Source organism: Genypterus blacodes, unplaced genomic scaffold, assembly GCF_046128005.1.
Source record: "Genypterus blacodes isolate CSIRO-AG114 ecotype Tasmania unplaced genomic scaffold, CSIRO-AGI_Gbla_v1 ptg000003l_1, whole genome shotgun sequence".
Lineage (NCBI taxonomy): Eukaryota > Metazoa > Chordata > Actinopteri > Ophidiiformes > Ophidiidae > Genypterus > Genypterus blacodes.
This window is the reverse complement of record NW_027466817.1, coordinates 9115015-9128691: the sequence shown is the minus strand read 5'-3', so window position 1 is coordinate 9128691 and position 13677 is coordinate 9115015. Positions and strand designations below refer to the sequence as shown.

The 13677-nt window shown below is 47.0% G+C and overlaps 3 protein-coding genes and 1 pseudogene across 5 annotated transcripts in view; 3 read left to right on the top strand and 1 right to left on the bottom strand.

Moving 5' to 3' along the window:
• The first annotated feature begins 462 nt into the window (after positions 1-462).
• LOC142992496 (cullin-3-B pseudogene) lies at positions 463-1485 on the top strand (annotated as a pseudogene).
• Positions 1486-3394: 1909 nt separating this feature from the next.
• Positions 3395-5036, bottom strand: dnajc30b (DnaJ (Hsp40) homolog, subfamily C, member 30b). The gene has a single exon (XM_076142223.1). It carries the CDS (start codon positions 4944-4946, stop codon positions 3939-3941), a length of 1008 nt encoding a protein of 335 aa, XP_075998338.1. The 5' UTR covers positions 4947-5036; the 3' UTR covers positions 3395-3938.
• A 413-nt stretch (positions 5037-5449) lies between these two features.
• bud23 (BUD23 rRNA methyltransferase and ribosome maturation factor) lies at positions 5450-9883 on the top strand. The gene is made up of 12 exons (XM_076140722.1): positions 5450-5611; positions 6112-6149; positions 6253-6348; positions 6555-6637; positions 6766-6862; positions 6975-7071; positions 7248-7298; positions 7453-7538; positions 7648-7693; positions 7786-7847; positions 9010-9099; positions 9493-9883. The coding sequence occupies exons 1-12, from the start codon at positions 5564-5566 to the stop codon at positions 9545-9547; spliced, it is 849 nt and encodes a 282-aa protein (XP_075996837.1). The 5' UTR covers positions 5450-5563; the 3' UTR covers positions 9548-9883.
• A 634-nt stretch (positions 9884-10517) lies between these two features.
• Positions 10518-13677, top strand: part of stx1a (syntaxin 1A (brain)) — a 36855-nt gene continuing 33695 nt past the window's right edge. For all 3 annotated transcript variants that reach the window (XM_076140695.1, XM_076140711.1, XM_076140702.1), the window contains exon 1: positions 10518-10935. In XM_076140695.1, the coding sequence (XP_075996810.1) occupies positions 10906-10935 (30 nt within the window). In that variant the 5' untranslated portion in view covers positions 10518-10905. The remainder of the gene's footprint in view (positions 10936-13677) is intronic.

Genomic DNA, 13677 nt, shown 5'->3' with positions numbered 1-13677 from the left:
TAAGGGCAGTGGTGAAGAAAATACTTGGGTAAAAGTACAGAACATGTAGTAAACATGGCTTTGTAAAATGTACCTATAAGAAGTATTTAACTTAATGTTAACAAATGTATCAATAATGGGTTTTTTTGGCTAATACTGCACTTAAGTATTGAAAGTAAAATGTATCACTGCAGCATTTATGAGCCATGATTCATTATTAATTAATCAATAATAAAGTTTCATATTATTCTGAAATGTATAAGAAAGAAATACAAATGTGACATCGTTGTTGCTTCTGGTTATTGGATGACATAATTTTACTGGTTTAATGACATCACTTTGTTGGGTTGACGATGTCACTTCATTGGTTTCAAGAGGTCACTTTGTTGGTTTGATGACCTCATGATAGCTTAAGTAAGTAGCTTCGGTTGGAAGTGACATTGGAAGGAACATTTCTTTGGTCGTACATCAGACGAGACAACCATGTCTATTCTCAAGACAGGCAGTACCAAGAAGGCCCAAAAAATTAAAATACGGATGGCTCCTTCGAAGATGGATGAGAAGTATGTCACCAGCATCTGGGACCCTCTGAAGAAGGCAATCCAGGAGATTCAGCAGAAGAACAATGGTGAACTGAGCTTCCAAGAGCTGTACCTGAATGCCTACACAATGGTGCGACACAATCAAGGAGAGAAGCTCTACAATGGCCTACGGGAGGTCGTCACTGAGCACCTGATCTACAAAGTACAAGAAGAAGTCCTTCAATCCCTAAAGGGTAACTTTCTCCACACCCTGAATCAGGCCTGGAAGGACCATCAGACAGCGATGGGAATAATCAGAGCTATTCTGGGGTACGTGGACTTTGTGTACGTAGAGCAGAATAATGTTGAGAACGTCTACAACCTGGGTCTGATCATCTTTAGGGATAAGGTGGTTCGTTATGGTGACATCGGAGACCACCTCCGTCACACCCTGCTGGACATGATCACGCGTGAAAGGAGGGGGGAAGTGGTGGACAGGGGTGCAATCAGAAATGCCTGCCAGATGTTGATGACCCTTGGCGTCGAAGAGAGATCTGTTTATGAGGAGGACTTTGAGGCGCCGTTCCTTGAAATGTCTGCAGAATTCTTCCAGATGGAGGGTCAGAAGTTCCTGGCAGAAAACGGTGCCAGTGTGTACATAAAAAAGGTGGAGGCCATGATCAACGAGGAGACTGAGCGGGTGAAGCACTGTCTGGATGAGTCCACAGAGCAGCCCATTGTTGAGGCGATGGAAAGGGAGCTCATCTCCAAACACATGAAGACCGTAATAGCGACGGAGAACTCAGGCTTGGTACACATGATCAGGAATGGCAAGATGGAAGATTTGGAGAGCATGTTTGAGCTGCTCAGCAGGCTTCCCAACCGGCTGAAAACCATATGCCTCTTCAATCAGGAGCTACGGCTTCACCTGCAGGAAGGCAAAGGTCTGTTTTTTGAGGAGGGAGAAAGAAAGAATCAAGTATAACAGCTGATGGAGAGTAGTTTGGCTCTTGATGGAGAAAATGGATCATAGGGGCCAAAATGTAAGAGCCACGTGGCTCGGGAGCTACCGGTAGCTCGCCAAGCGTTTCTGAGTAGCTCGCCGAAAGGTTCAAAGAATACGTACATTTGACAACACGTCGTCACTTGGTAAAGCTGTTGAAATTTCTAACGCGTCTGTAGAGCGCCACTTCACCACAGTACACAGCAACTTTTCACGGCTGCTAGCAGGGCGTCATGTGTTGTTAGCGAACAGGCCGGCTCAACAACCGGCTGTTTGAGGTGAACGATGGAGCCGGCTCCCGTCCGAGAGCCGTTTTTATTTTTTCTGCAACTTAATTACAAGACAGAATGATAGAATGGTCTTGGTCTGCAGTGCGCGAAAAGAGGAGTGACAGCTGTACAAAAAAAAGCAGCATTTGGATGTATTTTAACAATTGTGACAACATAAAGGCAGAATGCAGAATTTGCAGAATTTAGCCGTCATGTCGAGCAGGGTCCTCAAAAAACCTTCACAGACATGAGAACTGTGCATCCAACAGTTCAGTTGGAAGAAAAAAAGGCAGACTAGCGTGCCTGCTAGTACTGTCAGTGCTTCTACAACCGTTGGGATTTAAAAGCTCGTCCGAGGCTCTCAATCCAGTGTATGTTCTTCCAGGTTTACACTCCAAACTGCAAGAACATTCCAAAACTATTTTAATTCTTCATGAGAACCGTACCACACTCTGTCATCTCACTAAGATCAGAACAGACTGAATGCATGTGAAGTACAGATGATATGGGAACTACAGGGAATTCCCTGAATTACAGGGAATGTGAAGGTAAATTGTGACAGTGATATGTGGACAGACGTAAAATGTGAAATATGAAAGGTTTAGTATTAGTCAAATAGTCAAATAAGTAATAACATTGTTTGGTTTTCTATGAAATTAATATGATGTGAATTTATTAGTCTGAGCTTTACACTGAAAATCTACAGAAAAAAAACAAGCTCATGTTGCTGAATTGAAGTGCATTTTGATACAAAATATGAGTGTTGAGTGTTGGATATCAACATTTTGTAAATGTTTACACAAAAGATGCTTATTCAGCTGGTTTGGGTGGAGAATCAGCCATGTGGATAAATTTTACTAATAATGTAAAACATGAGTAGCTCACGGACACTTTGATTTAGTCAAAGTAGCTCCCAGAGACAAAAAGTTTGGAGACCCCCGATTTATATGAATAAATGTGACACCAGTGTTGTTTAGCAGGGTGACATCACTTTGTTTGACGTTCATCACTTCCATGGTTTGACAGTATTTTCTTGGTTTGATGACATCACTATTGCCTAGTAGCAACAGTTTTTTTGAATATGCATTTGTAATTTCATGTTTTATAATTAAACAATATTAATAAAAGTTATCTAGTTTGGTCATGTGCATGACAAACGTGTGCAAAGTTTAGAAGAGACTGATCTGAGCTGAACAAGATCCAGACCACCTTTAGATAAATGTTTATACCTTATTAGTACTAAGTCAAAATTCTGGTAAGTGTTTCACTCTTATCTAAATCTACTTGTAAACAGGAACTTGTATTCTTCCCTGAGTACGATACATCTGTAACTTAAGTACATGTAAATACACTGAATGATAGACGACAAACTCCCTGAACAACAATGTTGTCATTTACCCACGTTAGATGGACTCTGGCGCCCTCTAGCAGTCAGAGATTGTAACTCAAATAGCCTCTACAGACAGTACAGGTAGACTCGTTTTATTTACATATTGACTTATTGATCAGAGTTTCCCTGACACAACACAGAAATTACAACAGGATTCTTTCAGTTTACATTAAATACACATTAAACCTTACACACTGTTTGAGTCAAACGCGCCTCATTTTGCCACCTGAGAGCAGTAAATGATGTCGTCTGTCCTAAAGTAGAGGACAGATGATCCTCTTCTGATGATGCAAGTTTTTCCTCCAAAGACAAAAGAAGAGGATCCACTCTGCCTGCTCATTCAAACACAAACACATTAAATAAAGAACAATGGGAACTTCAAAATAGATTTGTGGTAACACTTCCATCTCCTGTGATGTGTGAGTTGTTTTTACTTTTACTTTAGTGTTTATTGATCCAGGCTGTGTTACTTAACAGATCTTCCAACTAATCTTCAGCTGCCAGCTCTATACTAAGAGCTCCTGTGTGCACGTGTGGATGTGTTACATTAGGCACAGCGTAGGCGATATGTGTTACTATGGTGATTTGCCAAAAGCTCATCATCTTCAGCTCCTTTGCGTCTGAACTCTCTGTGGTTGTATCGGTGTGTAGATGTGAGCGGTTCCCTCACAGGTCTGAAACGAGATTATTGACAGCAGAAACAGAGCAGCATTCACAGTCCACTCAGAGGTAGTTGCTAGAGGTAGTCCACCCCCCCTCCCCTCCCCCTCCCTGTTTCAGGCCCTGCTGCAAATGAAGAGAACCGACCCTGCCAGGCCCAAAAGTATCACGGCAGTCGCCCGCACCATCTCCCCCATCCGCTGCTTGTACTTCTTCTTCTGCTGCTCCTCAAAGTACCGCCTCCTGGCCCTCATGATCTGCTCCCTCTGCAGCTGCTCGCCGTAGTGCCCCTGGTAGAAGGCGTCAAAATCAAACATCGGCTTCCCTCCGCTCTGGGTGAAACGCCGCTCCCCGTGCTGATGCTGCTGTTTGGTGGCAGGCGCAGGTTTGCTGGAGGGTCTCCCTGCACCTTGGACCTGTGACTGGCTCAGGATGCCCCGGTCGTACTTCCTCCTCAGATCGACGTTGCCCAGCACGGTGTAGGCCTCGCTGATCTCAGAGAAGCGCTGGGTGGCCTCCTTGCTCCCTGGGTTCTTGTCAGGGTGGTAGATAAAGGACTGCTTGTAGTAGGCCGTCTTAATCTGGGCCTGCGTGGCTGCAGGAGAAACCTTGAGGAGGTCATAATAACCTGTCCGGCTGCGGTGGAGCAGAGGAGCATCTTCACTGTAGTATCTAATGGTGCTTGATGACCACAAGGCATCAGGGCAGACTTTCAGAAGCCTCCGTCTGGACCGCCTTGATCCCGGCTCTGTTCTCAGGTCAAAGGTGACAGAGGTGCCCCTCCTGCTCCAGGAAGCCATCCGAACACGCAGCAGCTGCTCTCTGCTTTCAACAGCTCCGTCAGAATAACAACAATCCGAGTCCATGCAGGTGAAACAACACGAGCTCCCATCTTCACTTTCTCTTCCTCTGCAAACTTTCTCCAGTGTGTCGTGTTTGGCTCCATGTCTAAGCGGACATTGGCGTAGATTAGCGGCTGTTTCCGCTCTCAGCCAGCTGTCAGTGAAGGCGGAGAGTCCTGGCAGAGACCCGGAATCCTCCCCGGCACAGGCGGGTCGGCTCCGGCCGTTTCTGAGCGCGGAAAGCCGGCAAATTCCATTTAGCCGCTGACCGACCTCTGCCATTTTACCCTGGCGGAGGAAGAAGAGGCTGCAGCTTCCGGAAATGTCACGCAGCAAAGGACCAATGACCGCCAATGTTTACAGGAAGTATCTGTTACTTCTGACCAATCGCGTTGAAGGAAATAGAGCGAGAGAAAACAATTGAATTATATCATTGAAGGTAAATACCCCAATTTGTTATTGAAAGCTATGATACATAAAGAAACGAGTAGACAAACAAAATAAAACGATCAAATAAAGAAATAAAAAAATGTCACGAAAAGGACGAACCAGAAACCAAAAGACTGTGACATATGTATATGAACTCATATATGACCTTTGTATGATAGTTCGAGATGTTTTTATGCTATATTCTGTACTGTGTGTTAGTTTGCATTATGCTATTACCCAACTGTATCTTGTAGTTGCATTTATACACAGTAGGTGGCGGTATAAACTTTGCTTCACTGGAATACCATCGTAAACATTGTAGAAGAAGACCTCCGCCGTCGCATTTCTATGACGACATCGTGCTTTCACGCGTGGACAGTCTGCTCGTACGGCGCCTCAGCCTGTTTATAAGCGGATATTGTTGATATTATTGATTATCAGTTTATCCACAGACACGCGCGGTGAACAGAATGTCCTCCAGCTGTCGACGGCCCGAACACTCGGCTCCTCCCGAGATGGTTAGTACGACTTTTACCGACTTATTAAGCCGCTAAGCTAACGAGTCTGAGCTTTGCTGTTTATTTGTTTGTTTATTGTTACTTTGTTACTTTGTTGTTACTCCGTTCATCAAGAACTTCGCTTTTACTACACAGAACCAAAGAAAACACGAAACAAAGCGTGAAATCGGACACTGATTTGATCATAGCCAGTCTGTTAAAAGTGTTCATCAGTAAAACACAAAACAGACAATGTTGACATTACAAGACAGACTTCTGTATAGTTTGGTAGATGTAGATGCAGGGGAAGTTATTTGTTCTGTTCAGTTTTAAAAGCTGAGAAAACGAGAATCATATGTGCATAAACTGAACAGGAAACAAAGACTAGTCAGTGCAAGATACATACACACAACCCCACTTTCACACCCCCCCATCCTGACCCACCCCCATATTAATTCTAAGACATATCTCATTGATCCCCCTCAAACCTTAAACTTGTGATTTGCTTCTTCTTCATGCAGTTCTACAACCAGGAGGAGGCCAGGAAATACTCTCAGAAGTGAGACTTTACTTCATTTTGGTGACAATGACGTCCTGTTAAAGGAGCCGTCTGCCCTCAGTAAGATCACAACGTCTCTCTGTGTTCTTATCTCATTTCTCAGCTCTCGTATGATGGAGATCCAGAGTCTGATGTCTCAGAGAGCCGTGGAGCTCCTGAGCCTGCCGGAGGGACAGAGCTGCCTGCTGCTCGATGTGGGGTACGTCTCTCACACACACACACACACACACACACACACACACACACACACACACACACACACACACATATATATCAATCGTGTTTGATCGTTTAGTTATTCTTCAAGTTAAAGTGTGTGTGTGTCTGTCTGTCTGTCTGTCTGTCTGTCTGTCTGTCTGTCTGTCTGTCTGTCTGTGTGTGTGTGTGTGTGTGTGTGTGTGTCAGGTGTGGCTCTGGGCTCAGTGGAGACTACCTGACAGAGGAGGGACACCACTGGATGGGAGTTGACATCAGCACCGCAATGCTGGGTGAGTTTGACCTTTGACCTCAAGTGTTTGAATGGATGCTAAGATCGTTTGATACGCACATAGAGATAAGGTGATGTAATGGGGCGTGTGTGTGCGTGTGCGCGTGCGCGTGTGTTTGTGTGTTGCAGACGTGGCTCTGGACAGGGAGGTGGAGGGCGACCTCATCCTCGGGGACATGGGTCAGGGGATGCCTTTCCGACCTGGCACGTTTGACGGGTGCATCAGGTGAAGATTAGTCCAGCTTCTTACCAGATCCCTGAATCATTCCTGGCTCCCGTTTCTGGTTTTTACATTTGCGTTCTTTCTTCTTCTTCTTCTTCTTCTTCTGTGTGTTCAGCATCTCGGCCTTACAGTGGCTCTGCAACGCTGACAAGAAGACACACAGTCCTCCAAAGAGACTCTACACCTTCTTCAGCACGCTGTACTCTTCTCTGGTGAGATGATGTCACCCTCTATCAAATCCTCTTTATTTAGTTCCAAACAGTAGAAATAAGCATTAATAAAGGACCGTTTTGATGCGTTTCATACACAGTCTCCTAAATTCTCAACTCATTCCTGTGATGAAGAGTGAAGTGTAGTGACTCTGTTTCTTCTTGTTTTTCCCGTTCAGTCCCGAGGCGCCCGTGCAGTTTTCCAGCTTTACCCCGAGAACTCAAGCCAGGTAAACAAAGCAAACGGCTTCATTTCACTGCTCTCGTCGTTTGCCACCTGAACCGCTTTCACATTGTCATCCTCCTCCTTGTTGGTTCTTTAATCGCCTGCACCCTCCTCCTCCTCCTCCTCCTCCTCCTCCTTCTCTTCCTCGTCCCCTGAAGCTGGAGCTGATCACCACGCAGGCCATGAAGGCGGGGTTCAGCGGTGGCATGGTGGTGGATTACCCCAACAGCACCAAAGCCAAGAAGTCAGTGAAACAAGAAACGCCTGTAGAATCAGAAGCCATTTTCAAATTGATTCAGCCGCTAATGACATCAGACTGCTGATCCATGGTTTCATGCATGTTGTGTTTAAAGGTTCTTCCTGTGCCTGTTCGCCGGAGTGAGCGGAGTCCTTCCCAGAGTAAGGAGGCTTTGGACTTTGCTGTGGATGTTTGTTCTGTCTGTCTCTGTCTTCTTCTCTTTCTAATATTGGTCTCTCTCTCTTTGTGACAGGCTTTGGGATCGGAAACCTCAGACAGAACCGTCAGCAACCAGGTCCAGTTTTCAGGACAAAGGTAAGAATCCTGGGGGGCGGAGCCTGTCCCTGCGTTACAGGAACCAAATGGCCCCGTCCAGCCTGACAGAGCGACCTCTTGTGGCCAGGGCTCACACCTGCAGGCAGAGAGAGCGACTCTGAGGCTCTAAACACGAGCGGCGCTGAGACGTCGCCGCTCTGTCACTCAGCTACGTCAGCGTGAAGCAGTGACATGGTGTCTGCGTGAGAGTTCAGTCCTGTGATTGCATTCGACAGCCGTTTGTTTGATTCATAATGAGCTGCAGGGCAATGTGAAGCGGCTGATGAAACATTTAAACGTCTCTCTCTGTTTCTCTCGCTCGCTCTGTCGCGCTGTCTCTCTGTCTCTCTTTCTCACTCTCTCCCTCTCTCTGTCTCGCTCTCTCTCTGTCTCTCTCTCTCCCTCTCTGTCTCGCTCTCTCTGTCTCTCTCTCTGTCTCGCTCTCCCTCTTCCTGTCTCGCTCTCTCTCTGTCTCTCTCTCCTTTCCCTCTCTCTCTTTCTCTCTCTCCCTCTCTCTCTCCCTCTGTCTCTCTCTATCTCTCCCTCTCTGTCTCTCTCTCTTTTGCTTTCCCTCTTCTGCCCTTTGATGCAGCTGTAATTTATTCCGCTGAATTTGTCCCCAATTAACATAAAACTGTTTTGTTGTTCTCCGCCACCACTTCAACCAAACGCACCGCTGCTCTGCGTCATCTTCCTCTCTAACCTTTCAGAGTATTTGCATGTTGGAGGAAAGGTATTTAAACAGCCTATATTGTTTACCGTGGAACGATAAATCTAAAGATTGATCAGAAGTGTAAACTCAGACTGATTGGGACTCGAACACATGATTGGGGTTTGTGTTTAACTGCAGGTCGACCCGAGAAGTTTATTTAGAGTATTTTAATATTTGGTGGACCGATCAATCACCAAAGCTGTGTGTGTGATCCCCGTCGTGCAGGTCTTTGGTTCCAATAAGTGCAGGTTGAGTCGTATCTGCATGAAAGAAGCCACAGGACCCAGATTAAACCTAACAAAGGGCCGTCGTCCTGCCTGACGGAAAACACAGCCAGGCAGGCTTTCCTCCCTTTCACACGCTGCCGTTCAAGAGTCTCACACCCCGTTAAACTTCTTCCACGCTGAGAAACTGTGGTCAAAAGTTCTTTTTTTCTTCCTCTCTGTAAAGGACCCGCTTCAAGGGCATGAAGGGGAAGTCTGCGAAGAAGGGAAAAGACTGGATCATGGAGAAGAAGGAGAGGAGGAGGAGACAGGGAAAGTATGTATCCTCTCTCCTTCACTATGATGTCACACACAGTTTACACATTATTATGAGGCAACTTTGTATTGCGGCGCTTTAATGAGGTTGACTGACCTATTGCAAAAATGGCCGATGTCCCTGCTAGTCAGGCTCAAATGGGCGTGGCCTAAGTTTATCATGTGACAGTATGTAAAGTGCCTCATAATAACAGACGAGCTGCTCAAGAGAGACAGCTGAGAGTCGAGCTGACGTCACGTGTGTGTGTGTGTGTGTGTGTGTGTGTGTGTGTGTGTGTGTGTGTGTGTGTGTGTGTGTGTGTGTGTGTGTGTGTGTGTGTGTGTGTGTGTGTGTGTGTGTGTGTGTGTGTGTGTGTGTGTGTGTGTGTGTGTGTGTGTGTGTGTGTGTCCACAGGGAGGTCCGAGCCGACACCAAGTACACCGCCCGTCAGAGGAGGCCTCACTTCTAACGGTGACTCACGCTGGCAGCCTTTCATCATCAACCGCACACACACACTACTACATGGCGAGTGTCTGGGCGGCAGCGGAAGCCGATCTTAGCCAATTATTTTCCCATTTGGCAGACAGGAAGTGGCACTTTGTCCCGAGTCTGTGTTTGGACTGTGTGACGTGTGTGTGTGCGTGCTGCATGTGTGGACACACAACTGTACTGAGCCCTGCTGAGGGCTCAGGCTCAGACTGCGGCTGAGGACTCGGACCTGATTCCACTTTTGACTTCACTGGGACTTTTCACACAGAAAGACTTGATAACTTAACATTAAAATGATTCAAATATGAAGCTTTAATCCTCGTCTCTGTGAATTTATCAAATATCAAACTTCAGGACAACACCACAGAAGTAAACACATCTCAGTTTTATGTTGATGTGTTTTCCCCCAATTCAAACGTTTTATCTGGAAAATAGTTAAATTGCACAAATTAACAATCATGCTTCTATTCCCTTCTGTAAGGAGCACATGATGACTGCTTTAAGGACTTGTTAGACATTGATTCGTCGCTTGCCTGTCTTGACTCGTGACACAGTTATTGATCGCAGCTCCATCAGCATCAGGGGATTAAAACGATTAAATGTCTCATTCTCCATTTCTGATCCGTATGGGACCCGTCAGACTGTCCTCATTAAGATGTAGATGTTTGTGTTATGATGCTGTTAAGTGGAACAAAACCTACGTGCATGTCTCACATTGGCGAATAGCGAAACGGTTTTAATTGCAAAATGCCTCTTTCTGCATCGTCATTTATTCCTATGAACTCATAATGAAATCTTAATCTTAATTTCATGGATATGTCACCAGTTGTGCCGCTTCCCTCCATGTTACGCCGCGTGTGGCCGGCAGAGGGCGCTGTGCACTCGGGGCTCAAACCTCAAACCACCTGGGCGTTATCAGAAGCCGCTCAATCGATCAGCAAACACATCCCAGTTTATCGCAGACCCGCGCAGAGAGAATCATCTAAACGCACAAACCTCCAGGCGTAAAGGAAAACTGCACAAACCCGCCGGAGACGCGCGTCTAGCGGCTAATTAGTGAAGTTATTGGCGTGTAATGGGTTAACGGCGGCAGTCAGGCCTCGCCTCACCTTTATTGCGCGTCACCGCCGCTCTAAGTGGCCCCGCCAGAGCCGCATACACACCGAGGGGGGAACCGCCGCCTGTGCCCGCCGCCAGACGCTCATCTTCGGACACACGCGCAGCATCCTCTCGCTCTCCGCCCGTTGATCTCCAGCAGCGCAGCAGAGCCCGAAGCAGCAGCAGCAGGAGGAGCAGCAGAAGGAGCAGCAGCGGAGCGGCAGGAGTTAACCAGGAGCCATGAAGGACCGCATGCAAGAACTTAGACACGTAAGTTACTGTTCCATTCCCCTCCACGCGTCTGTGCCGCTGTGTCCGCGCCTTACACCGTGCTGAAGCGCACTGACGGAGCAGGTTGCGCTGATTGAGCAACAGTTGTCACTCTCAGGGGTGTGTGTGTGTGTGTGTAACGTGCAACAGGCGCACAGAGCAGCGTGGCTGTACTTTCATCACTGTGTAGATGCGCTTCAACCAACAAACACTCAGATCCTGACACCTGTTACGGTGTGTGTTACAGTGTGTGTGTTACAATGCTGCTCTGGACTCAGCAGTGAGTTTATATGACGACATGACGATGTGTTGATGATGATGATGGTTTGTGATTTATTTTATTGGACACCGTCTGCTATGATGTCATTCAGATTTGCTTAGAATCCGCAGAAAGTCGAATCACATGCCGTGTGTGTGTGTGTGTGTGTGTGTGTGTGTGTGTGTGTGTGTGTGTGTGTGTGTGTGTGTGTGTGTGTGTGTGTGTGTGTCACAGCCACTATGAGCTCTGTTTCCTTTTAAAGCCTCTGTGCTGAGCTGAATTCGGTCTTGAATCCAGATGTCTGATTCAATCTGTGTCTGACGCAGTTTGTCCACATTAGAACCCAATGTTGGATAAAAGCAGATTAGTGCTTCAGCTCCCAAAGATGCCTGTCACCTCCACAAGAATGTGTGTGTGTGTGTGTGTGTGTGTGTGCTAAGCCTTAGTGAAACAATTTACAGCCTCGGTGTCAATGAAGATCCAGCTATGAATTGGCCTCTAGGGAGATGCAGCCAGCTGTGCCAAGTGTGTGTGTGTGTGTGTGTGTTGAGAGGCGAGGCGAGTCTCCTTGCCTGCACACACACTCTGCCTCCTCACAGGCTGCTGACAGGAGGCAGCGATGTAATTGAGACACAGACAGAAGTTGCCTTTAACCTCTAGAGGCTGAGACAGACAGAGCCTCAGCTCACATTGTGACGTCATCACACACACGTCTCAAACCAGTTTAATCTGGACCAAATAAAACACAAGGGAATGACCATTCTGATTCCAATCCACATTGGATCCTTGGTGTTTTCCATTTCCATTCCTCAATTTATGAAACTTCCACTTTTGAATCCAACAAAAGCAAAACATGACAATGCAAGAACCCAGAACCAGATCCAGAACCAGATCCAGAACCACAACCACAACCAGAACCAGAACCAGAGCCAGATCCAGATCCAGAGCCAGAACCCTTCCTGAGGCAGCCTGAAGTCCCTCTGTCTCTATTTCAACAACATTTTGCATTGTGTGCCCGCCTCTAAAACCCATTGGCCTACCAATCTGTGCTCACTTCCTGTCCCACGTGATGAAGACACACGACCCTGAAGACCGACTCCTCCACCAAGTAGAGAAACCTCCTCTGCCATTCGACGGCCTGAATGTGAATTACTCACTTTGCATGTCATGATGTCAAAATGTCTCCAGTGAGGACTCGTTAACCACGCTGTCTCACTTTCAACATGCTCACTCAGCGTGTGTGTGTGTGTGTGTGCGCGATGAAGAGTCACATTCGTCACATTGCTGCGTTGTTATCAGGGTTTCTGGTTACTTCTGCAGACTGGTACGTCATGTTAGAGTCCATCTACCTGGGGAGGAGAATCTGTAAGCGAGATGTAATTAAGGTCACGTCTTCACTCCGCCTGTCAGAGGTCAGATGAGTTATCGCCGCAATTTCGCTCATATTCTCCACGGTGAGCAGGTCGTTAAAACTGAGCTCTGTGATTTTGAGACAGTCTTGATTGTATCCACGGTAACAAAACTTTTAACGGCGTCATGTTCCAGCTGTGTCAGTGGGGGAGCACATGTATGTAGAGACCCAGTTGGTTGGTCAGGAGTGATGTGGTGGCACAGATACTCTTCATCTCTCTGCCTTCTTCAGAGGGAAACATGGTGATGGGTGATGATGTCATTACCACTCACACAGATCAATGATTTATCAATCAGATGTGATTGTTGATGGTTTGCTTTCCTCTCTCTCTCCTGTCGCCGGCTCTTTAATAACCCTCCTCTCCTCCCTGTCCTCCTCCATTACAGCCCTCTTCTTCTATCACTGATTAATCAGACGGCTTCCTGTCCTCCCCTACATTTTCCCTCTCTAGTTGCCCCTGTCCACTCTGTGCAGCTTTGTTAGTCAGGGTTAGTATTGGCTCAAGCAGCGGTGTATGTGTATGTGTGTGTGTGTGTGTGTGTGTGTCGGTCAGTCGTTGTCACTGGCTTTGTGGGGTTAGAGTGACACATTAACTGAAAGCATAGATCTGGAGCACTGACCCAGCGGCTGTGTGTGTGTGTGTGTGTGTGTGTGTGTGTGTGTGTGTGTGTGTGTGTGTGACTCTCTCTCCTGCCCTTTGCCTTTCATTATCCCTTCTCTCCTGTTGCTCTTCCTCCTCACACATCCATCCCCCTTTGTTCCACTTTTCCACGTCTTAACCTCCTCCTCCTCCTCCTCCTCCTCTTCCTCGTCCGTCTTTCATCTGTCCTTGCCCGTCGACGTGTCTTCAGAGACTCGAGCAGCCTGGAGAGCAAAGAGCCACTTAGGTCTGGAGCTGCAGGCTGACGGGGTCGGGGGCTCGTTACACGCTGAGCCTCTGTGAAGTCCAGGAGCTCCACCAGCTGCACTATTGATTGACTGGTTATTTTTGGGTTGCGACCTCTGAACCGACACAGACACTCGGACCACACACACACTCCTGAACCTGTTGCCTCGGGTTCTGCCACTGTAA